The sequence below is a fragment of the Prinia subflava genome, chromosome 5 (assembly GCF_021018805.1).
Source record: "Prinia subflava isolate CZ2003 ecotype Zambia chromosome 5, Cam_Psub_1.2, whole genome shotgun sequence".
Taxonomy (NCBI): Eukaryota; Metazoa; Chordata; class Aves; order Passeriformes; family Cisticolidae; genus Prinia; species Prinia subflava.
In genome coordinates this window covers 19,780,160-19,805,466 of record NC_086251.1, presented here as the reverse complement: position 1 = coordinate 19,805,466, position 25,307 = coordinate 19,780,160, and the positions used below count along the sequence as shown (strand labels likewise).

The window sequence follows — 25,307 nt, the reverse complement described above, 5'->3', positions numbered from 1 at the left end:
GTTTCCTTTCATTTGCTTTGATCTTTTCTGTATAAATTGAACTTCTGGTACAAAAAAAAAAAAAAAAAAAAAAAAAAAAAAAAAAAAAAAAAAAAAAAAAAAAGTTTCTTTTTGGTGTTTTTAAAAAGCAGATGGATAAAAAGGTAGATGAAATATAATTCTGAGGAAATGAGCTAGATCATAGAAAAGCGACTTGTAAAATATCAGCAATCTCATATAATATAATAGCTGTAGGGGAAAAAATTTAATAGGCTCAGCATCTCCTTAGCAAAATGGAGCAGAATATAGAGACCTATTTTCAGGAACAAAATACTGTCAGCTTCCCTAGTGATCCCAATTGCTTGATTTGTGCATATGTGGTCGAGCTGGGGTCATTTTATTTTATTCATTATCTTAACTAACAGGCTCATTAAAAACATGCACAAACTTAGACCAATGAATAAAGGGGGGAGAAGAGCAATGAACATCTCAAAAACTGGAAGGATAATTGTACAGGTTGCTAGGATAATAAAGAATAGAAGTTTATTATGTTTCAGCTCATGTTTTCATGCCTTTATTACCCCTCCTGAGAAGACTTGCTGTATGTCCATAGATATTTAAAAATAGAGATAAATAAATTTTGTCCTTCAGGGTTTCCCTCCTTGCAGACCAAGCCACACATAATTATAAAATGTCACTTTTTGTTTATACTGGAAGATTCTGAACGTATCCACTGCTATTCCTGGCTGGAAGGCATTTCTGAAGGATTCTGATGTTGTAGACATTGTAGAAGATGCCTTTTGGGTTTAAACTTGATTTTTTTTACTCTTGACATTTTTCTTCACTTGCTTCTGTACCATGGCATGTTTAATACTTTAAATATCTGTAAAATGGAGTGACTGGATACTTCCTTAGCTCCACACAGTGAAGATCTTCCATCTGGGGAATAATGATGTAAACTTGTATGCCTCCTAACATCCAGGACACAGTGAGAGTCCTCTGTGAAGAGACTGGGAACTGAAAGCATTATGCAGCTCTGGGGGTGTATTTCAGAAAGCACACATCAATTGTTAAACTCAGACATCATTGCAAAGGGATTAAAAAGAAACAGAACTTATGCTTATGTTCAAAAGACATCAGTAGCACAGTGCATCTGTGAATTCCTGTTCAAGTTCCACATGATTTTGGTTTCCCCAGCCCTGATCTGCTTTGGCAGTGTGGTACCATTACACTCCAGTCTTCATGTCAAACTCGTGATGATTTTGTGTTTCATTAACAGTCAGGAATTCATCACATGCTTGTGTTCGGTCATTTGACTTTTCTTTATGAACCAAGTGCACCATTTCTTGTGATTTGCTGATATCTCCATTTAATTCACTTGTCTTCCTGTCCTCCACTGCCCCTTTGCCATTGTTAATCACTAGCTTTTTCTTCTGCCCACATCTAGAAAGAAATAAAAATAAAGTGTTATAAATAGAGTCTAACAAAAATTAATAAAAAACCTAAAGGTCAATAGTTAGGAAAAGGTGATTGGAAATTAAACTTGTGTCTTCCAGTGCAGACTTCTATCATACAAAGTATAAAATTTCTCCGTATTGCTTATTTTATTTTTGAAAGCATCTACCATTATATGCAAAATATTAATCAGGAGATCAATTATCTAATTTATATTTACTGTTACTACATATAGCAATAACAGTCATTACTGAAAACTAGGAATCTTTTTCTGTCATTTGAATATATCCACATTTATGAACTTTGTAAATACCCCCACTATAAGAACAGCTTTTAAATCCAGGCTTGGGACCACAGCTTTGAAAATGCACAAATTCTTAAGCATGCAGAAAATCTGGATCAAGCTCTCACCTCATTAAACAAGACAACTGTGTTTTCCTTTGTATTAGCATGTCAAGCTTAGAAGCCAGCCAACAGTAAGGAAATATGGAGAGCTACTCTTGCTGCTGTCTGCAGCAGAGCTCCTTGGGATGGTCAGGTAGGAAATAGGAACTGTGTTTTTAAAGCTACACTCGCTGCAGGGCTGCCCAATAAACTTTATACGTGGCTCTGGATTGAGGCACACCACACAAAATCTTTTAAAGAGTCACCAATCCACAGCTGATGCACACTGGTTATCGTGGCCTGGGTATCCTTCAGTGCAGTAAAAAAGCACTACTAGACAGCTGTCAGAGTCCCTGTTTAGGTGACTCTCTGGATACACAGTGCTGGACATCCTACTTGTCCTCAAACAGCCTTGTGTAGACTGAACATGCACAGCTCAGCATGCCTGAGAGGGACAATGTGTCTGTGACGTTGCACTTCAATGCTTTCTTCTCAAATGAAGGGTATTTTTTCCTGAATGACTAATTTGACTGTTCGGTTTTATTATGATGCTTCTGAAATATCATTTTTTTCATGCCCACTGACTCATAGATGAGGGTTATTTTAACTGAAGTAGCTCAGTTCACTCTGCTAATGTTATACACACCCTTGGGAATTATTTCCTTCCTGCTCTGCAGTCGTAAAATGCCAAAAGACGCCAGCAAGGAGCTGTGGAGCTCCACGGCCTCTTAAAAGAGCAGCTCAGAGTGCTCTGCAAGCAACAGAGTAGGAAAAAATGTGCTCACTGCTTCCTGAACAAAAATCTACACATAATATATGGTCATTCTGATAAAAAAGACTTAAAATCCAACATTCAAGTAGCAAATATTTACTCTGTTAAAAGCTCAATTTTATCATTCAAGTAGCAAAAAGCTGTTGAAGACAATTGGGAAATAACTTCAGAACAGCCCCCAGAGAAAAGAAAGGGGTAAGAATATTATAGCCTATCCTTTAGGCTAGGGTTTTTCTAATTTCCCAGCTAACTCTTCACAGATCACTGCATTACTTTTCACTCCTCAGCTTCCTCATCTGTAAAACTGAGTACATAAAGCTATTGAGAGCTCTGAGAGCAGTGTTAGCTCATATGCTTGTGACTGCCAGCTGTGATACTGGTTTGGAAGGAACGGATTAACAGGTTTTCCCAGAATGTGAATGTCTCAGACAGCCCTTCACACTGCACACAGACAATGCTTTAGGGGTGGAGGATTATCCCTGGCTCATCGGTGGCAGTTACATGTTCATCTCACAACTTCCACACTCTGTGAGCACGATTTTCCCATTAATAACTAACTGATAGAGGGTAATTAATTTTCTGTGATCTATATGCAGTTATTTTCCATTTACAAGACCAAATGGTTCATACAGCTGCTGACTTCCTGTGAGTGGTTCCAGGTGAGAGTGAAGGCTGATGTGTGACCTGTGCAGGACATGGTGACCTGGGTCCCCACACTCCACCGCACACAGCTTGCAGAGGATGCTCTTTCCTGTGGTTTGCCACTCTGTTCTTTGACAAGGCTTTGGAGACTCTCAAGGAGGAAAAAAGGCAGGCAGTGTGTTTTGGAAATGTGCAAAGGTGTGGCCTTACCTTCTGCGGCTGTTAACAGCAATGCACACTGCGAGGATCAGCGCAAGCACCACGAGAGCCACCACGATGATCAGCCAGTCTGTGGGGACACATGAGGGAGGGGAAGGGAGCACGTGAATGGATCTCATGTGGTTTGCCATTTCACAGAACTGCAAAAACACAATCTCTTCTACTTCCTTTATGTTGTCACAGTCTTCTCCTAGCTTCCATGAATGTTTGTTGCGTTTACAAAGTCTTTCTGTGCAAATCAAACCCGTTTTCATCATTAAGCTGTACACAGGCCAGCTCAGATGAAATACCCCATCACTGTGAGCACTTTGGTGGGCATAGGTGAAGAGGAGCTGTTTCACTTATTTGGTCCAGTGGCAAAAGAAAAGCTTAGCATGATACACCTACAATCCCAGGCACACTAACAGGATGACTTTTAGCACATTTTTAGTAAAGCAGGTTTCAAAACCTTCCCAGCAGCCTACTCTCTACTACCATTATAGCTCTGCTAACATTACAGATGGGGGTCCTCTCCCAAGAGTTATGTGCTGTATCTTCTTTGTTTGAAACAACTGTCCCTTGTTTCATAAGACTTGTAGATTTCATTTGAAACAAATTACTTCTTCTAATGAGTTAATTATTAGTGCTCCATACTGAAAAACTGATCAGCATTCTTTTTGTAGCATGCTCTTCTTATATCTCCCTTCACTTTTCCCTGCAAATAATGAGTTCTTCAAAAGGTTTTTTTATCTTTCCAAATTATTCTGTGTGCTCTTCTCCATTTTTTTTTCCCATGTGACTAATGCAATGCCTTGAACTGAACACAAAGTTTCAGCTCTGGACTTGCTAGGCCTAAGTAGAGTGGAATAATTACTTTCTCTGTTTTAAAAATGACTTTACCACTAATAAGTTCCAGAATATTTGCATTCTTTTGCAGCTATATCATGGTGTTGGGTTCTTTTTATTCTGTTTTAGTCTGCAAGCTCTATTCTGGAGAGCTTGTCTCAGCTGTTATTTTTGCTGAACATTCTCATGGATGTGATACTAGGCATACAATTTTACTGAGTTTTGCCTGATTTAATTTCATTTTGTAAAAGTTAATTGAATCTTAATCCCATTCACCAAGTGCGTGGTTTCTCTCATCTTAATATTGCTGAAAAATTATGAGTTACAATATGCTCCATTTTTCAGCCTGCTTGTGAAATGCTGAATATTATCTGATTCAGAACAAAGCCTGAACAACTGTATTTGACCTTCATTTTCATCTCTCACTTCAGTTCATAGGAAGACAAATCTGTACTTGAATTTTTAAAACATTTGACTTCAACAACCCACCTGGTACAGGGGCCGATCTTGGATGTGAAGTTATTGTTGTTGTGGTCGCCTCTCCAGGGGAAGCAGTGGATTCATAATGTCCCTTGTGTGGTCCTTGGTCACCATCTACACTAGAGGTAGAGCCTAAGGAACAAAAAGCCCTACCCATTAGGCCAAATACGCATGATGAATTTCTGACAGCAACGTGCAAAGACTGTGATTTTAACAATGTAAAAATCATACTCTAAAAAGTCCATGCTGAAGCAATTAATGAGTGTTTACACTGAAGACTATCACATAGACTATGAGCATGACACTCATCTGAACTATGGCTAGCTTTAGTATTTTGAGAAGCAAAACTCATGGCTTTCCCCTCTTGTCTCTCTCCCATGTTTCAGTTCTATTCTGACACAGGATAAAACTGAACACCTAAAACTCTAATGCTGTCATAAAATAGAACAATTTTTCTCTGAACGCTTGTGACTTTGACAGCTATAGAGCAGGACTCTAAAAATTAATGGTAGAAAAAAGTGTTCTCTGCAAACCTAGATGTGGATTCTCTTGTCCTTTTCAATAAGGTGTGTAATTTGGTTCCGAGATGGTATTAGACCTTAAATCACTCTCTTATGTTTTCTATGCTGGCCATACTGCTTAAACTTTTATGCTATTAAATTCCTGGCCCATGCTATTACCATAAGGGTATCCCAAGCCAAAAATTATCAGCAGACTATAGATACAGTAATTTCATTTGGGACTACTGTTTCATTATCAGTACAAAAAATATATTACAGATCTCCACATCTCTGAATTCTTCCAGACTCTAAGAAATTAAACACTAACTCTAATCAGCTGTAAAGTTATTTTTCTTTAACACACGTTACAACTAATTTCTGTCCAGCATTCCTGATCTCATTTCCTAGTAACAGCTGGCAAATGCAAAAACTGAGGAGCGTGTTTAATTCCCTCTGTGAAGTATAGCCAGCAAGCAGTTCATGAAATTTCCAGATGTTTTTATTATTTTTATTAACAAGAAACATTGACTGGAGTGTTGTTTGGTGCTATCTCACAACAAGGGACAGAGCACAAATTCAACAATGAAGAGTCTTGATCTATTGCCAAAGAATGCTGACCAAGAGGGACATACTAACTTGTCTACACTACATCTCAGCAGATGTTTTTTTAAGTTCTTTGTATCATCTTTGAAAAATGCCAGAGCTTTTTGCCCACAAAACCCCTTAGAAAGGCATTTAGACATTTATTAAAATTTGTGTGTTTAGAAACCTGCTATATTTGCTGCTCCCCTGAGCATTGAGAAGAAGCAGGGGTCAGCCACGTTCCCTGATCTTCTGGCTCTGGGGAGGTGCTTGCAAGTGGCAGGGAGGGATCCTCAAAACTCTCTACATTTCATTTTGGTAACATACTAGATTTTTTTTTCTTTGTGGACAGTTACTATTTGTGTTCCTTCAGAGGACTGAGTTGTTCACTTTCTGTGGACACTTGGACACTTAGTGTGATGTCTGACCACAGCTTGAACATTGCTGCAGAAAAAAAGCAAGTGAAAAAAAGTGGGACAGTACATCAAACCATTCACTTGATCAGAGAAGGCCCTTAAGAATACATACATAAATCTTCTCCATTCCATTTCACCTGTATTGGGCAATATTACAAAGGAATGAATACTTCAATAAATAAGCATTTTGATGACAATGGTAGTGCCTCAGTAATTCCCGTACACTGTGTCCTTAAAAAGCACCAAGAGAAGGTAAGTGAAAAATGGAAGAGTTTAGAGCAAATGGCCTTCTGAACCTTTTGCCAGGGTATGGGTGATGCAAAGATTCAATGCAGATATTCCCACTGAAAAGGATTCAAACCAGTTCTTACAGGTTTTATCTGCTCAAAACAGAAAGGTAGCAAACATTTTTTCATAGTTTGTAATGTCTGCACATAAAATTAAGAAGGCAGCTTAGATTAATTAAGTGAATAGAGCCTGTGAAATGAAAGAAATTAGTTTTAGTAGGAAGACATTATTAAAAACAGCTTTAGCTGTCAAATAAAATTCTGTCAAATACGTATTTTGCATCTATAGTGCTATGTCTATGTCAAAAGACCATAACCAGGCAATTTTGTTAGAGTTGAATTTACTGGTTTATAAAAAACTATGGAAAAATAATTAGCCCTAGTTCTACCTCACAGTATATTAATTAACATTAACTAATTATTAAGGGAATTAGCTTTCAAGTGTTTTCTGTATAATGCTGTAAAAATGTAGGTACATAATCTTGTTTATGTACAATGCATGCTCATAGAGCATTGGCCAAATTCTACTCTGGAATGGTTTCACTAACTTCCAAGAAAGTGCATGGAAACAGTGTTTGGATTAGCTGAATTGGGGAAAAAAACCCCTTACTGCTAGAATGGTTATTTGTATGGAAACTACATTTGGGAATAAGGAAAAGTCCCTTCATTTCCCGTATTATTAGCACATGACCACACACATGTTAACAGCACTAACTTGATCAGAAGAAAAACTCTTTGAAAAACAAGGCTGTTCGCAAATGAAATGTCACTTACAGCCCAGTAACAGCTACAATTAATCACTGGAAAGACACCAACAACACATATAGCTAGGGAAAAAATGGTGTCACAGGGCATTACCTTTCTTCTGTGCATATTCAGCTAATGTAGAGGCATTACAGATGGGGGGGAAGTGACAGATAGTTAAGGGTTACGTGGCTCTCATTTGTGGCCAGCAAAAAGAGAAAGACAAAATGCTATCACAAATGTATGGACACAAGCAGAAAGTTTGCACTTCTTCATTTCAATTGCTGTGTTACCACATGCTGATAACAGAATATAAGAAAAGCTTATTTGTAAAACAGTTTTCAGCCTTTTAGCTAATACTTCTATCAGAAAGAGTACCATTAATGACATCTTATCAGCAGGTTAAAACCAATAACAAAACCCAAAAAGGAAATCACAATATGATAACCATTTACAATTATGCTTAGTTCACATTTCTGGACAATAGCCATTGTCCTCAATAACAACTGGATGGATAAATGAAAACGGTTATGATTCATTGTTCTTACTGGTAGTAAGAGGAGTCTGCAAGGGAATAAAACGGTCGTCAATGTCTGAAAAAACTCCAGGTATCCCATGGATGTGGGAACCATCTGTGGTGTTTGCTGGTTCACCTTCCCTTCCAGGTGCAGTGCCAGGTGCCAGTGGCTCCTTGGTTGCTTTCTCTTGGTCAGCATCGTCCACGGTCTCGACAACTGTCATGACGGTGCCATGATCAGGGAGCACTCACAAAAACCACCACCCACATCATTTCCTGGGCCACAGCAAGCCACAAAGCACCTTCACCTTCCTCATGCAAAGCACAGAAGGAGAAGACGTGAAGGCCGCTCCTTCTTCCACACTGTCACTGGCTTCTGAGAAACCCTTAAGCTCCACATCTACAATCAGCAGGTTGGAGGAAGATGCTGGTGACATGTACAGATCCCAGTGACAGATGGAAAGGGGAGACCTTTAGGAGAATAGACTTCAGCAGCAACAAACTGACCCTGTAATTCAGGAGTGAGCAGCCCCACCTCTGTCTGTCTTGCCTGGCAATACACCAGGGAAGATACATAGGAAGCTGATGGCAGAATTTAAGGGATGTAATTCTTCTATGAATGCCCTGCCCTCACCACTGGGGCACCACTCCCCAGTGATGGTGCTGCTGCTGAGTCACAGGACCGAGTCATCTGATTAAGCTGCCAGAGCACCTCCACCACACCAGTCATGGTGCTAAAGCACATCCAGTCTGATCCCACTGATGCACAGGAAAGGGAGATGAGGCTGGGGATTCAGAATCACCAAAGTCTCACAGAACATTTAGGAGATCACCCGAAAAGCTGCATCAGCAAAGGACAGAAACCACCAAGTGCACCAACAAGGAGTCCCTTATGCCTTGTTCACAGATCCTCTGACAGATTTTTCAGTGCAAGTCCACACCAAGAATGAAGATCCCCAGGATGAGAAAGATAGTGAAAGGAGGCATCTTCAGCAGAGATAATGTCTCATTTCACACCAAACATGAGAAATGAGTATGATCCATTATTCTTGCTGGTACCCATCAGAAGAGAGTCATTACCAGTTTTGGTCACACTGGTTGTGGTCCTGTGGAAGACTTCATCTCTGGTCATATCTGTGGGATTCATGATGCCTCCAGTGCCCTGTCCTGGTTCATCATCCCAAGGCAGAGGTGTGTGAGTTGGCTCTTCATGGTGGGCACCGTCAGGAGAGGAAGCAGCTGTTACCACAAGGTGAGGTGCCCATGGTTCCTGGGTTGTATCTTCTGGTGCCAGAATGTCAGTGGTGGCTGTGACTGCTGTGATGACGGCTAAGTTAACTTCAAAAACATTTTTAAAATGCACCTTACATATTACTCCCTCTTCCTTTTAGTAATCTCTACCTTTTCTATTTGTTAGCCTATGTAGACTATGCAGTGAGAAAAAAAACAAAACAAAACTAAACGAAGGCACAAAGAATATTCTCTGCATATGACACACACTTTTTGGGTTGTCTCCTCCTTCACTAACATTCACAATGCAACCTAAAATATAGGTTTTGAAAACACCTAGTGAACACTGTTTAGAAGTGAGAAAACAGCAATATTATTTTCAGAATGAGTATAAGAATTCCTGTTGTTACATAGGAATTAGATTAGAATGATTTAATTTAAAACATTTGAACAGATTGCAAAATCATACTTGGGTTTTCATATTTGCAACTGACCTGTCAAACCTCATAAAGCTTGAAAATAGTGAACTGGGAAACTTTACAGGGTCCCATTCATATTTAGAAAATATGAGCAGATGATAGAGAACACAACTATATTTTAATCCACAAACTGTATTTATGATCCACACAACTTGTAGTTTTCACAGCTCTCTGTCAAGTCCTAAATGTTGAGGATTACATAATCCAGATAAAATGGATTTTGAGGAAGAAAAGCAAAAGGATAACTGCTAATTTTCCCTCAGAATTTCTTTTTTAGAAAATGCAGAAAAAAAGATGCAAGAAGTTCCAAACAACTACAGTGTGATAAAAAACCATCTTGTTGTATTAAATTAAAAAGCAGTATTTTGAACGAGGATAATTTTAAATGGGTAACATGCAGAGTTTGGGAATTTAGATTAGAACCTTGACATACTAAATGAACAAACTTCAATAAATTATTTCAAATTTTACAGTAGTTAGAGAATATGTTGAAATATTAAGACCAGGAATGACCAGATATGAAAAACAAACACACTACCACCACCTCCAAAAAGTAACTGCTTTCTCAGTTAAAAATACACCTGAGCAAAGTCAGGGGACATAAGAAACAGGGCACCCAGGAAAAAAAAAATCTTTAAAAAGATATCCCATTCTTGTTGGGATATTCACATGCAAAAAAATCATAAAAACATCTGCACTGCAATTTCACAAGGATGCATATTTTGAAGATGAGAAAGGCAGAGAAAGAAGTCAGTTTCAGAAGAAATAATGTCTCATTTCACACCAGACATGAGAAATGAGTACAATCCATTATTTTCACTGGTACCCATTGGAGAAGAGTCATTACCAGCTTTGGTCACAGTGGCCGTGGTCCAGTGGAGGACTTCATCCTCAGGGGCATCCGTGGGATTTGTGATGTCTTCAGTGCCCATTTCTGATTCATTATCCCAAGGCAGAAGTGGTTGAGTTGGCTCTTTGTGGTGGGCATCATCAGGAGAGACAACAGCTGTTACGATGGTTTAATAACAGATGATTTAAACAGATTATTTAATAGCTGTGAATGCCATGTATGTGCTGCTGTGGCCTTCCCATTACCATCCCATCCAAGTCTCCTGTTCCTCTGAAATCACTGCTACCCTTTTCTTTCCACAAAAAAGGTAGAGAAGTGAGACCTTGTGTCCTGTACATTGTCACTGCTCTCTCACAGTTTTGGTAAGACATACCCATTTGCTATCCTCATCTTTTTTTTTTATAATCTCATTTTTTACTTAATTAAAAAGTGTCCCTGAGGGCAGTGGAGACAGGGAAAGACACAGAGGCAGCAGTCAGAGGGATCTCTGACCTGCACCCCAGGCTGCCTACGGAGTCTCAGCTTCCTTGGCATTGTCACTTGCTGTTACTCACTGTCACTTGCTGTCGGTGTGTTTGTTTCACATTACAGGTATCAATACTGACAGACAAGAAGATATGAAGGCCTCTGCTTCTTCCTCCACACTGTCACTGGTTCTGAGAGACCCTTAAGCTCCACATTTAAGCTCAGTGTATTGGAGAGAGATGTTTGTGACATACAAATTCCAGTGGCAGGTGGAGAGGGGAGACCTCCAGAAGAAGAGATCACACCATGTTTTTAGAACATTATTTTGATGCTATGAATACTGCATTATATGAGAATGCATCATGATGCTGTGTCGTGCCACTTTTATAGATTCCTGCCTCTCATCATTCTGGAGGATAAATATTTCAATAAAGTCTGTGAAAAGAACACTCTTTCCCAGGTGAATATTCACAAGTTAAATGGATTAACCTCTTGAGGTACAGATATACTTAAGTACGGATTTGATTTTATCATCAAGAGAGTCTGGCAGCACCAAATAATATAGCTTATGTAATGAGCTGGATGCAATTTCACAGCCATGCTTCACTAAGGAATGAAAAGGCCTATATAAGTGGTGTTGGCTAGTAAAGAACAAAAGTTTTATATGGAGCTAAAATTGAAATCTTCTGCTTCACTGCCATTCAGACAGAGCTCAGAGAATATAATCACTCTACAGCTTGTCATTATTTTAAGAGATCAGTAATTACTCCTGTCCACAAGTTCATGTAATATCTTTCCAGGAGAGGCTATCTGAGAGACAGAAGTGATGTAACATACATAACAGACATTCTTACTAGTACCTGTGGTGGAAGACTCTCTTTCATGATTGTTCTCTCTGGAAGGAATAACTCTATCAGTCACAGCAGGCTGTGTGGCATAATCCTCTCCCTCATCCCAGCCTGGGTACACCAGCGGGTCCTTTGCTGAGTCGTTCTGTTGGGCCCCGTGGCTGGGGACCACAGCTGTCATGGTGATGGTGAAGCAATTATGAACTCAGTATATAATGATCCATTTCTCACATTATTCTCCTCTTCAGTTCTTGTCTCTATGACAGGCCTTGCTCTATGTCTACTACATTTAATGGCAAAGAGGAGTAAAGTAGATTTGCTTCTCATCCCGGTTTACATTTAGAAAAGCTGCCTACTATCATAAGTAAGACCAACTCCTTCCTCAAACTGAGCATATGCTTTTCAGAGTCAAGGTGTCTTACTGTTTTTCAAAAGTACTTATCTGAGTCTTGCTGTTGACTTTTTATTGTTTAATATCAAGCCAAAATTCATTGATGCAGAATTAAAAACATCAAAGACATAAATAACTGCAAAGACATGACCCCTCAGTAAGATTTTAATCACATAACTTCAGTGTGTTGACTATATCCAATTTTTTTCCCCTCATAATTTCACTGTTTCATTAGTTGCATCATCTCCAGGAAAACAGACAAGGAAGTGTGACAAAGGGGAATGCTAGGTCATGCTACAGATTTGTGAATGGTTCAACAATGAATAAGACAGCATTCAGCTGGAGAATATTTGATATTGCAGTTATTTCGAAAAACACTATCCATAACAACCAACCTTTCGTTTTTATTAGAAAATCACAGCAAAAGAAAACCCAAATCTTGTAAAAAGCATAAACCTTCTTAACCCCTTCGACCCAGTAAGGGAAAAAAATAACAAGAAATTTGCTACAGTGCATTACAATTTCAATTGCAATTAGGCCATTCTATATTGTTATAGCAGTGTAGCATAACAGATTGTCAGAGACTTGTGTCTGATAATCCACAAGAGCAGATGATGACTGGTGCAATCACTGTTGGCAGTGGTTAGTACAGCACATGTGTCATTAACTTGTAAGTTTGGTACTTTCAGAGTAACAGAAATTAAATTATATCAATTTTCAGTTACCACCTTTATAGTACAATTTGATCTTTTGTTTTTCAATTGATTCAGCCAATGAAAGAGAGACTCTTCTCTCTTATTCTACATTATGCTTTGTTTTCTTCCCTTCATCACCAGCATCATCTTGCCATAGTTCAAAAGTGGGATGAGTAGACACTTTAGATAATTTCTCTTAGATATAACTGGAAAAAAAATCCCAGGTGCAATAATGGCTTGCAACAGGGGAGTGATCACAGTTCCCAAAGGATTGAAAAATGCAGCTCACATTATTATTTTACATTTAAACCTTCTCTGCTTCCTACAGACAAAACCCTGGTAGATAGCTTGTTGAAAGCTGGTGCAACAACACACAACACAAAACGTAGGAGACAGTTACACAATTAACCTACTAAAAGTCTTAACATGAAAGACAAATAGAAGAGAAACATCCAGGAACAAGTCTGAAGAACAGACTAATTTAAAATATATATTTATATATAACATCAAAATTGCTCAGGTTTATTCACAGAACCTGTGTTCCAACCTCAGAATGCAAAAATTTTAGAAAAAAATCCTAAAACTATATCTTCAGAAAACCCTGAAAATTTACTAAAATGTGACCTGTAATATTACCTGTAGAAGTTTCCTTTCCAAAATAATTTTCCCCTGCAGTAGTAAATTCATGTTGTTCAATACTGCCAGTGGTATTTGCAGGATTTTGTTCTTGACTGATCCCTCCAGAATGAATGCTGTGTAATAGTGGATGTTGGGTTGGTTCTTGATGCTTTTCATTTTCACTTGTAACTAGTGCTGCTAAGATGATGATTGAATCAATAATGATCAAAATACTCCACATCAATCATATTATCCTTATTATCACTGTCTACTTAACAAGGGTGTTTGGCTTTTGCATTTTGGCTTTTTCTTGTTGTTGTTGCATTTCATGTGAAATGAAAGATGAAAGAAAACAAAAGTCCTTTGGACACCTTATCACACAAAGGCATTCCCAGGAGCAGCAGAAGGTTTAAGTACACCAAAAAGGATCCCCATGACCAGTGGAAGGTAAAAGATATCCAAGAAGCAGAAGAGTTCATAGAAGCAACTGCTTGCATCTCTATTGCATCTCTATTAATATTTATTAATATTAACTTAACTGTTGAGTTTGTGTATTCTGGGTTTTTAAAGTAAAACACTGATGAACTTTCTCTTTTGAGTTATCTCTACTGCACAATTCCAAAGCTGGCCCTAAGGAAATTGTCATTTCTTCTGAGATTGGATGAATTAAATAAGTAGGTTCATATAAGTAAATAAGCATACTTATTTTGAACTCAGTAATAATTAAAGCTCTTACCAAGAAAATTAATTAATTGCTTACTCTTTGACTTGCTATTCTTTATACAGCAGAAGATGCAGTCAGAAATCAGCTGAAGCACCACCACCATAAGAGATGTTCTAAGGAAGGTTTGGAAAAGATACATCAATAAGCCTAAGATGAGCATAAGAACTCAGCTGGAAATATATTTGCCCTAAGTAGCAAACATTTCTATGAGTGGTATATAAAAGTAAAGCTAAGGTCCTTAATCAGAGCATGCAAAGAGTGAGCTGGATGTGTTACATACGTCATAAGTCACCAGAGAGAGAAACTATGCTATTTCCCAAGAAGAGAAAAACTGGTGGAATATTTATCATCCCATTCAGGCAATGAAATATTTGTAAAGAGAGCACTCATGCAAATGTAACTCATTATTCTTAAATTAAACCTAATACATATATATTGTCTTACAAAAAAAAGAGGTAATATTAATCAATATATGAATGCAACTGATCTAACAATACTTCACCACTAGAAGAAAGTTATCACAAAAACTATATCTGTGTGATTACAGAACCTGTTCTAACAATAATTATATAAACTTCTGCTGTTCAAAACAATCTCAGAACCAAAGAGACACAGAAATATTGATTGAAAATGCACTCTGTAAGCTTTTGTCTACAGAAGATTCTGGAACTGAATGCTTTGGTGTCTTGGTTGGCAACTGGCATTAACACTGGTAACAAAATGTTCACATTCATCTGGAGGTAGTATATTATCCTTTGTAGGACAATTTATGTGCTTGAAACACTAGCTCCCTTTTTGTCTTTTGTCTTCAGCTTTTACAACAGAAATTTTGATATGGAAAAAGGGAAATTTTTTCTCACCAAGGTGGGTCACCAAAAGTTACAGTCTGCTCAGTTTTATTGCACACTACTGGCAGTGCAAATTTTAAAATACCAGAGATGCAAGGAAAAGTGTCAAGAAATAAAATTTAGATGCATAAGATAGACTTGGAGTGACAGATGAATGTTATAGATGCCATCTCTGAAAGCTCTAGTACAAATGATGCAAAGGTATTGCAATGAACTGAGGCTAACAGTATGGGTATTACAAAGAGCTGCATGCCAAGTATCATATTTCACTGAATTATATCAGAAATCTGAGTACTATCTGAAATGCTTTACCCCTGCTAGGAGAGCTAGGATACTGCTCCTCTTCATCTGCAAAGGTGGGGTTCCAATGGTCTTGTGTGCTGATTTCCAGGAGTGTTTCATGTTGTGAGTCCACAGCTGTTGGGACAATGGAGGATTCAGTGCTGACTGTGCTCTGAATCTACTGTCCCTGTGTGCCATAAAGGTGATGGAAAATGGAAGTTCTTGCATAGTCTAGCTAGAGTCTCTTTACTCTTCTTATCAAATCCCTTCACATCAAACTATTCGTTCTTTGCATTCGACAGATGCAAAGTTTCCCAAGAGAAATGGGAAAAACAAGCAGCAGAAGAATAATGTACAGTAGAAACAATGCAAAACCATTAAAGCAGTTGTAGAAATGTAAACTTATGATATAAGAATAATAGTGCACCTAAGGAACATGGCAGATGCCTCAATACATGTAAAACATGCTTGCTAAGTACTCAAGAAGTACTCAAGAAGAACCATGTTAGAATATCCATGACCAAGCAAAAAAACGATGGTCAGTAAAAAAAGAGAGCACCTTGACAACCACCAGGAAGCCAGTATTAGTCAAGAAAGTTATAATACAATTAAAAAGATAAAACAGAACTTCTGCAAGAGTTTATGACCAGAGACTGAATACACTTCACTCATGGATCATGCAGACACCACTAGCCATGGAAGGTATGGAATGCAGTACACCTGTGGGACAAGTTATCTCAAAGATAAATAAACACCAGAACTATCCAAAGCATAGGAAGAAAAATACAAAGTCCCAAAGCAAGATGAATTCCTGATTTTGCATTTTCTACTAAAAACAGAAACCACTGCTGAAAAAACACAAATACTGTGCTATCTTCAAGAAAATAAAAGGCTTATGAACAGTGACTGCTGAGTAAATAAGAGCACAGACAACAGACACATTAAGATTCACTTAAATAAAATCACAGAAACAGAAGAGATTAATATCTGGGTACAAATAAGAGCATTAGAATATAGTCATTAACAGCAACATCTATGCTAAAAAAGCCCCCAGAGCTGGGGCTATTCCCTGGTCATAAAGCCAAGTAACAGTTTGTGTACTTCGGTGACAACACAGCATTTAGCTTTGACCTTCATATGTGGTGTATTTCTGATTTTCAGACAAAATTATTTCATCTATGGATGGTTTTAGAATTAAAAAAGAGTTCTCAGATGATCACTGTGGGAATATTCAGATCAGGAAAAAAAGGCTGTGTAATAAAATATCTCAATTGTAATACTGGATGATGCCTAGACATTTGAAGTCACAAAACCAGTGAAATTATGTTAGAAGACTTCATGGGAAGTGAGAAGAAGGTAGCAAGCATGAGACTGTTTTGTTGACAGTTCCCAATGAAAAAGGGACTTGGGGTTTGGCCTTGCCAAACTGTGCCTGAGCATCTTCCACAGACAGGAATTTTTGAATAGCTGCAGGTTATATATAGCACAAACAAGAATTATTTTAACATTAAAAAAAATTACTAGAATGAAAGATAATTTTTTTTGTCTGGAAAATCATGAGTAAATGCAAACATGAAGCTGAGATGCTAATTTTAAGTAGCGAAAGAAAACATTATTTTAATGATAGGGACCCAAGATATTTTTGAGTCATGAGAGTGGTATTTCTGAAGTGAAAACCTGATGAGAAGATCATCCAATTTTCAAACAATATATGAGCAGCTAAGGAGGAAGAACATCAGGTAGGATAGGAAAATCAGGAAAGAAACCATCCAAAGACAACAGAAATCCCTTACTCGTACTCAGAGCAGTCTCGTCCTTGGCCACACTCCTGCCCCAGCCTGGAAACGCTGTGGGATACATCATCTCCTCAGAAGAGTCTTCATCGTCTGAATCACTGCCACTGGAGGTCACATCTGCTGTGATGATGTTAAATGTGCCATGAAGCCTTGAGCCACAAGGCCTTCTGCTGGCAGCAGTTCAGCTTTCCTGCCTCCCCTACTTGCAGCCTTACAGTCACAGAGGAGAATTTACATCCCCGTGCTTCCCAGGGGCTGTGGCTGCCCCCGGCCTTGTCACTCACAAGGGGTTCTCCACTCTGCCATGGCCCTGCTGCAACTGCCCCACCAGGGCTCTTGGACACACTGGAGACCCTTTGCACACTCACAGTACCAACCATGCCCTGTCTTCTGGTAGAGCACAGTGCCAGGTACATGCCTTACCTAATAGCCATACTCAACCCCCTCAGACAGGCAGAATGCCTCCATGGCACATGCACAGTGTGGACAGCTGCTCCATTGCTACCACGTGTACAGTCTGTGAGAGACAGCCCAGGAATTTGCTTTGCCTACTTCAAGCACGGCGCAATGAATGGCACTGATAAATGCCAGACATTTAATCCCCATTCCACTCAGAGGTTGTGCACCTTGCTGCCCTGCTCTCTGGTAATTCAGCCCCTAATCAAAGCAGCCTCTCAGCATGGCATTCTTTACCCTTGGTTGCTGGCGTGGGTTCTTGCGTCTTCTCTCCACGATTCAACCACCACCAGGGATCTGAGAATGGATTCCACCAAGCTGGGCTGGTGGTTTCCTCCAGGCTGTCATGACGAGGCCCTGGAGCTGTTAGGACATGGCTCATGTAACCAAGATCTTGTGATTATTTCTTGAGAAGCAATTTTCCTCCAGCAAAGTCAAGTCCCCCAGCACCAGCACCTTGAGCATGCTCATGCCCAGAGATGGATGTGAGAGCAGGGCGAATGTATGAACCCACAGTGTCATTACATTCCTCCAACACGTAGCCAGATGCAAGCACCTTGTCAGTCCCAGGAAAGAGCACGCTCCCTTGAGAGCAGCCATCCAAAAGCCCTGTGGGACTTTTCACCTCTGCACATTCCCTAAGGTTAATGAGCTCCTGACAGGCTCTGAGAGCAGGAGAGAGTAGATAGTCTTTGAAACAGAGTCCAGAATGAGGAACATCCACCAAGGTGTCATAAAATCAAAAGATGAAAGAAGTATCCATGATAGGCAAAAAAGGACACCCAGAGATAAGCACACCCAGAGAAGCAAACTGGTCTTCTACTGACAATCCCATAAAGCCAATGCTGCCGAGAACCTGAGCTGAGAACTGAGGCCATTCCTCTCAAAAGACACATGCACTCCCCTTGACCTGATTCTGTCAGCTAAATGCACACCAGAAACAGCTTTTGGAGTAGGCATGAGTGCAGCATGGAGAGAGAGGAGCAGCTTTACTTTTATCCCATTACCAATGCACAGCCTAATCTCAGAACATACAATACCAAATAGCAGGATACATAGATTTGTACCCAGCATTTACAGATGGAGAGAGACTAAGGCTTAGGAAAGTTACAGGAATCTACAGCCTATTCATCCACCATGCTAGGCAAGCCAACTAGTTGCTGGCAGGAAAAGAGAAATAATAGTGCCACTTGTAGGAAGTTGGAAATTCCCTCCAAAGAGAAATCAGTCCCTGAGTGCCAAGAAGTCACAAGGAAAGTCCACAAATCAAAAGTGAATGAAGAAAACAATTCAAGAATCAATAGAAGGTGATGCTTTTAGCTGTATGGAGCCCACATGAACTAAATAGGGCTTTTTTGTGACATGGGAGATATGTTTGAAAAAGAGGTGATGAAAAGATCATCCAATTTTCAAACAATATATGAGCAGCTAAGCAGGAAGAACATAGGTAGGATAGGAAAATCAAGAAAGAAACCATCCAAAGACAACAGAAGTCCCTTACTCGTACTCAGAGCAGTCTCGTCCTTGGCCACACTCCTGCCCCAGCCTGGAAATGCTGTGGGATACATCATTTCCTCAGAAGAGTCTTCATCGTCTGAATCACTGCCACTGGAGGTCACATCTGCTGTGATGATGTTAAATGTGCCATGAAGCCTTCAGCCACAAGGCCTTCTGCTGGCAGCAGTTCAGCTTTCCTGCCTCCCCTACTTGCAGCCTTACAGTCACAGAGGAGAATTTACATCCCCGTGCTTCCCAGGGGCTGTGGCTGCTCCTGGACTTGTCATTCACAAGGGGTTCTCCACTCTGCCATGGCCCTGCTGCACCTGCCCCACCAGGGCTCTTGGACACACTGGAGACCCTTTGCACACTCACAGTACCAACCATGCCCTGTCCTCTTCTAGCAGGTAGAGCACAGTGTACAGGCTTGAAAACCTGTCCTTCCTCTCTCCTACAAGTACTTCTCGTTGGAAGAGCCTGCTCCTCAACTGCTTCCAAACAGGAAAAAAGAGAGACCCGGTACATGCTTTACATAATGACAGCCATACTCATCCCCCTCAGACAGGCAGAATGCCTCCATGGCACATGCACAGTGTGGACAGCTGCTCCATTGCTACCACGTGTACAGTCTGTGAGAGACAGCCCAGGAATTTGCTTTGCCTACTTCAAGCACGGTGCAATGAATGGCACTGATAAATGCCAGACATTTAATTCCCATTCCACTCAGAGGTTGTGCACCTTGCTGCCCTGCTCTCTGGTAATTCAGCCCCTAATCAAAGCAGCCTCTCAGCATGGCATTCTTTACCCTTGGTTGCTGGCGTGGGTTCTTGCGTCTTCTCTCCACGATTCAACCACCACCAGGGATCTGAGAATGGATTCCACCAAGCTGGGCTGGTGGTTTCCTCCAGGCTGTCATGACGAGGCCCTGGAGCTGTTAGGACATGGCTCATGTAACCAAGATCTTGTGATTATTTCTTGAGAAGCAACTTTTCCTCCAGCAAAGTCAAGTCCCCCAGCACCAGCACCTTGAGCATGCTCATGCCCAGAGATGGATGTGAGAGCAGGGCGAATGTATGAACCCACGGTGTCATTACATTCCTCCAACACGTAGCCAGATGCAAGCACCTTGTCAGTCCCAGGAAAGAGCACGCTCCCTTGAGAGCAGCCATCCAAAAGCCCTGTGGGACTTTTCACCCCTGCACATTCCCTAAGGTTAATGAGCTCCTGACAGGCTCTGAGAGCAGGAGAGAATAGATAGTCTTTGAAACAGAGTCCAGAATGAGGAACATCCACCAAGGTGTCATAAAATCAAAAGATGAAAGAAGTATCCAGAAAGCCAATGCTGCCGAGAACCTGAGCTGAGAACTGAGGCCATTCCTCTCAAAAGACACATGCACTCCCCTTGACCTGATGCTGTCAGGTAATTTTACACCATAACCACATTCCAGTACACCACAGGGAGAGAGGCGTAGCTTTACTTGTATCTCAATACCAATCCACAACATTTCCTCAGAACACAGCATATCAAATATAAAGTTCTACAGCTTTGTGACTGGTATTTCTGAATAGAAAGATGTTTCTGCTTAGAAAAAATACAGGAATCTACTGCTTTTTCATCCACTGTGCATCCAAATAGGTATTGGCATGCAAATAGACATAAATCTGTCTATCACATATGGATGAAAAAAGATCAGTCGGAGTTACTGTTCATGTAAATAGCTCATTCATCAATAACAGTCCCACACCTGATTCATGGCACACCTAGGGATGAATCATAATTTGCTAATAACAAAGAGTAAAACCTGTTTTGGCAAGGAGAGAAAGTCAGTGGTAAAGTGCTAATGATGTGTTAATACGGAGCATTAACTTGGTGGAGAAGTCCACCAGTGATGTCCAAATCCAGAGAAATAATGAATGTGTATCATATGAAGAACAAGGAGATGTGCCAATTGCTTGTTTGAAACCATAGCTAAGAATTCTATAGATTAAGTTAGATATTTTTTTCAAAAAAAATTTTATTTTGCAGATGAATTGTAGTGCAGGTGGAAAGCCACCAATTTTGTTTCTCACTTCAACACACTACAGAATTAGATTTTGAGCCATCTATCTGAAGATATACAAGTACTTTTCTTTACTTGTTTCTTGATTTTCTACCTCCCTGTCTGTGTAACTTTTCTCTGGGAAATGAAATTGTGGCCAGAATATTCCACTGAGCCTGTTCTGCTATACAAGCTAAATAGAGGATATTGGGGCTTGGGTTATTTTCTTTTTTGGACTTCTCTCCATATCCCTTTCTCCTGTGCTACTGAACATTTGATGACTCCTCAGAGAGATGCACAGCTTATACTTTACCTCTTTCTGAAAGGAGTGCTCGGTTACTGATTCATTTATAATACAGTAAAATTAAACTAAATGAGTTAAACACTTGGGCATTAAAGTGATATTGCTGGGTAACAGCCAAAGCTATCAGAAAAACCCAGGTGCATTACTTTCATTATCTTTTTTTTTCCCAGAGAACCAGTTTATCAATCCTAACCCTGTAAACAAACATACCAATGCTATCACTTCTATGATACACTTTTGTCGGTATTTGATGCATTTTATCACATTGCTCTATAGCTTCTTTGATCTTTTTAGATCTTAAATATCTCTAGTTTTCCCTCTGTAAAACAGTCTTACCCATGAGAGAGAACTGCAAGCAACAGGAAGGGACATACATATTTAAGACCAATATATTTGATAATCAAGTATTAAAATGAAAACAGAAAGTGTTCCTGTACAGAAACAATGCACGTTTTTGCAGCGGGTACAGAAACATCAATACAAGGAAACACTAAGTGCACACAAAAGCAAACTTACAGGAAGGAAAAAAAATCACCATCAGAGTCAACCAAACTATTACCAGGTGGGATTTTCTGCACCCTCCACCCCTTACATTTGGCAACATTTTGTAACAAAAGCTTTCACTGGAAATAAGCACCAGAAAATTCTCTACTTTTTTTCCAACATTTGGAGTAAAATCAACCTACTATATCTCTGTCCATCTACATACTTACAAGGTGTTACTAACCTTCATATCTTCTAAGAAAAGATGCTTGGGTTTAATAATTAATGTCTTTTAGCCTTTAAAGCTTTTGCTAACTGTGTAATGCATACAGTCATTCTTCCTCTATCCTGTGATTTCTAAACACAGTGAGGAGGGCACCATTTCTCCAAGTCACTTAGACCATTTGACCAACTATCAGCGACCAACAGACAATCAAGCAAATTCCTCACGGATTCCCCTGATGGGGGGAAAAATGGGAAAGAGACAGTGGGAAGAAACTTTCATTTCTATCAGTTTGATCTTTACTACAACATGCCTCTGTAGATTTCCTCTGTATAATTAAAATGTTCTCCCTTTAGGTTTACTTTATTTTCTGAGGCAAAGATCTTTATCACTCTAACCATAAGAACTAGTGTGAACATATGTACATTATTTCCACTCTAAAATGTGGAAGAGGACTTCAAAAGCTTTTTATTTATTATAGCTGCTGTGCAGTACATACTTGATAAAAACATCACAAGCAGTTTTTCCAACTCAGTAAAGCTATTTAAGGACAAAGAATTGAAAATGGCTACTATTTTTTTGGCTTTTCAAACTCTGTGGAGGCACCACTGTCCCCAGTTTTTTCTCATGCATATTGCCAACAGCAAGGATAAATTAGTTTTTGCAGTGCACAAATGGCTTGGCAGTTGGAATTGCCATATAAAGCACTGCCTTGGCTACCAAGGCCCTGGTATTGACATGGATTACCTACATTCACAATCATAAATATATTAGAATAGCATGACAAATCTACAAAAATATCCTTTTCTACCTCAGAGATAAATTGACTTCAAGTGATAATAGGCTGTACTAAGTTGTGATGCTTCATAGCAGGTGTGATAACTAAGCAGGTGTGATAAAACACCCATGGGAAACCCAAAACAGCAATCTTTCTGAGCTCAGGTACAAGCATTGAAGCAAACATACTGTAAATGATTTTCCTCCCCTTGTCTCAGAGAGTGAAGTTCATTTCCCACTTAACCAGTCTGAAAGGTAGTGTATTTCAATGTCGTTCCGATTTTTGAGGAGTTGTATACTTCACTACTTACCAGAATGCCCTTCTGGAAGAAGAAAGCAGTTTTAATGTGATCTATGGGTAATGTAGTTATTATGAAGCATAAATCTTACTGGTAGTTGCAGGATACTGTCCACCATCCTCTTCATGGAAATCACCAGCCACTGTCCCCAAAGACATGTCAGGTGATACAGATGAAAATTCATTGTCTGTGGGGTGATGAATAAATCATTACAATTTCATTAGGTCAGTTGCAGTACAGTACTCACAAGTATCCTAACTATTCTACCCTGCAAGCTTCATTCCTTCATTTATCGGTCCAAGAGAGAAGAAAGATGCAGACCCCACATAAGCTTTCCTTACTGACACAGTAAGGATATCACTCTAACAGATAATTTGAAGAGGAGAATGTATTACAGTGATAATGAACAGTCTGGCAACCCTCTGTCCATGTGATACAGGATCTCATTGTGGCCATGGGGACAGGGATCCTAGAGCAATGAGTCAAGTCATTCGTATTCCCCTCTGCTGAGATATATCCTGAGGTTTAGTCCAAAAATCTAGACTATGCATGCAAGTAGAGTTGGTAAAAGTTGTAACAGCAACCAACAGAAATACACAGCACACACCTTGGGGAATGTGGGGAATGTTTCTGATCCTAGTTCCTCAGCAAGAGAATCTTAGGATTTACCTTTCATGGTGCTAGTTACATGTCTAAACAAGCGTAATACGCCATGAGTATACCACCTGTGAAAAGTAATTTTGTAATCCTAATGCTCTTGCTTATCTTTTTTAAAGTAATTTCAGTATGTGCTGAGGACAGTGATGCAAAATACTGGTATCCCTCATGGTAAGTTACTGGTGATTTGATAAAAAGCCTGTAGTCACACAGTAAGCTTTACTGTACTTAGAGGATGACTTACATCTGTATCCCCAATGTTCAATGGGAGCGAGTCTTTCAGACTTCTGATAATTTCAGCCACAAAAGCAACATAAAAAACGAAATAAAATAAGCAGAAAATAATATGGCATTTGTATTTGGCAGGGCCCCACGAAAGTAATGTCAACCTGCAGTCTTACCATAATTTTTTCCAGAAATTTCTTTTTCACCTCCTCCAGAAGTATGATCTGGCAGCTGTGAGGCTGAAGTAGGACTTCCATAATAGGAGGGGCTGGATCTCCTGATGGAGGCATCCATGGGGGTTGTCTCATGAGTTGATCCACTCCCTACGTTTTCATCGTCCACCCCTGAGGTTGAGGACTCTCCACTGGTGTGGCGTGTGCCGTCCACATTGTAACTGGAGCCATCGGCGTTGTCAATGACTGTGGGAACAGAATTAAACAGCCAATATCAAGGAGATGCACAGTTGTAATAAAGAGTAACACCTATGGATCAATACCAGTTCACCCATTTTTGCCCTCCTATCTAACCTAGATAATGCATCACTAAAATATGTCTAATGCACATATTTGCTAATTTATATATTTGTCGCATCTGTAGGGCCTGACTGGCATCACTTCTTTTTATCAAACTGCTTGATTTTAACATAGGATCTTGGCATTTGTAAAGTCAATCAGAATTTAGAATTGGAAGAAATAAATTGTTATGAGCCTTTTTAAAGCTTCCAGCAGCTTTTCTAACAAAGAGCTCAAATCAGATGTAGGAAGGCTTCAGTCTCAAGCAAATTCCTTTATGTCAAAGGGATGTTAGCAGCTCTGAGATGCCAAAAATGTCAACTACCTATATAAAAAGTGTTTTGTACCCTGATACAGACCAAACTCCACAGGATTTAGGGGAAGACAAGTGACAAGTTGCTTTAATTTCTATTGAACATCTCTTAATTTCTTTTTCTTATGTTTGGCTTGGCTTTTTTTAATATTGGTGATTACTTATGTAAAAATAAGACAATCAGTTACTAAAAATTGAGCAAGTGCATGTCTTTCTAATCAGTACAGTACCTATTTCATCCTGATTACTGAGTAAAGAAGTATCTATTCTTACAACTGGTTCACAAGTTTTTTCCTCTGTTTCTGTGAAAGAAGAAAAATAGAAAGTATTAATTTGAAAATAATGGATTAAAAAATCACATTTATACCCACATCAATTGTACATAATGGTAAAACATCAGCTTCAGATGAGGATTGAGAATGAATTTACAAACAAATGTTATTCACTGATGTACCACCTTCCCAGGTGGGGCACTTCAAGATTGTTCTGTCAGC

At 39.5% G+C, this 25,307-nt stretch overlaps 1 protein-coding gene across 11 annotated transcripts in view; it reads right to left on the bottom strand.

Moving 5' to 3' along the window:
• Positions 1-365: 365 nt before the first annotated feature.
• Positions 366-25,307, bottom strand: part of CD44 (CD44 molecule (IN blood group)) — a 47,799-nt gene continuing 22,857 nt past the window's right edge. Inside the window, exons 4-13 of one of the 11 annotated variants that reach the window (XM_063398304.1) lie at positions 25,044-25,115; positions 24,165-24,407; positions 23,198-23,293; positions 11,687-11,848; positions 10,359-10,517; positions 8,883-9,116; positions 7,834-8,019; positions 4,766-4,888; positions 3,443-3,521; positions 366-1,422 (exon numbers count right to left, since the gene is read on the bottom strand). In XM_063398304.1, the coding sequence (XP_063254374.1) occupies positions 1,206-1,422; positions 3,443-3,521; positions 4,766-4,888; positions 7,834-8,019; positions 8,883-9,116; positions 10,359-10,517; positions 11,687-11,848; positions 23,198-23,293; positions 24,165-24,407; positions 25,044-25,115 (1,571 nt within the window). In that variant the 3' untranslated portion in view covers positions 366-1,205. Of the gene's footprint in view, positions 1,423-3,442; positions 3,522-4,765; positions 4,889-7,833; positions 8,020-8,882; positions 9,120-10,358; positions 10,518-11,686; positions 11,849-13,396; positions 13,818-18,706; positions 19,106-19,786; positions 19,913-23,197; positions 23,294-24,164; positions 24,408-25,043; positions 25,116-25,307 lie in introns of those variants that run through there. The other 10 variants (XM_063398305.1, XM_063398303.1, XM_063398308.1 and 7 more) reach the window with 10 other exon arrangements.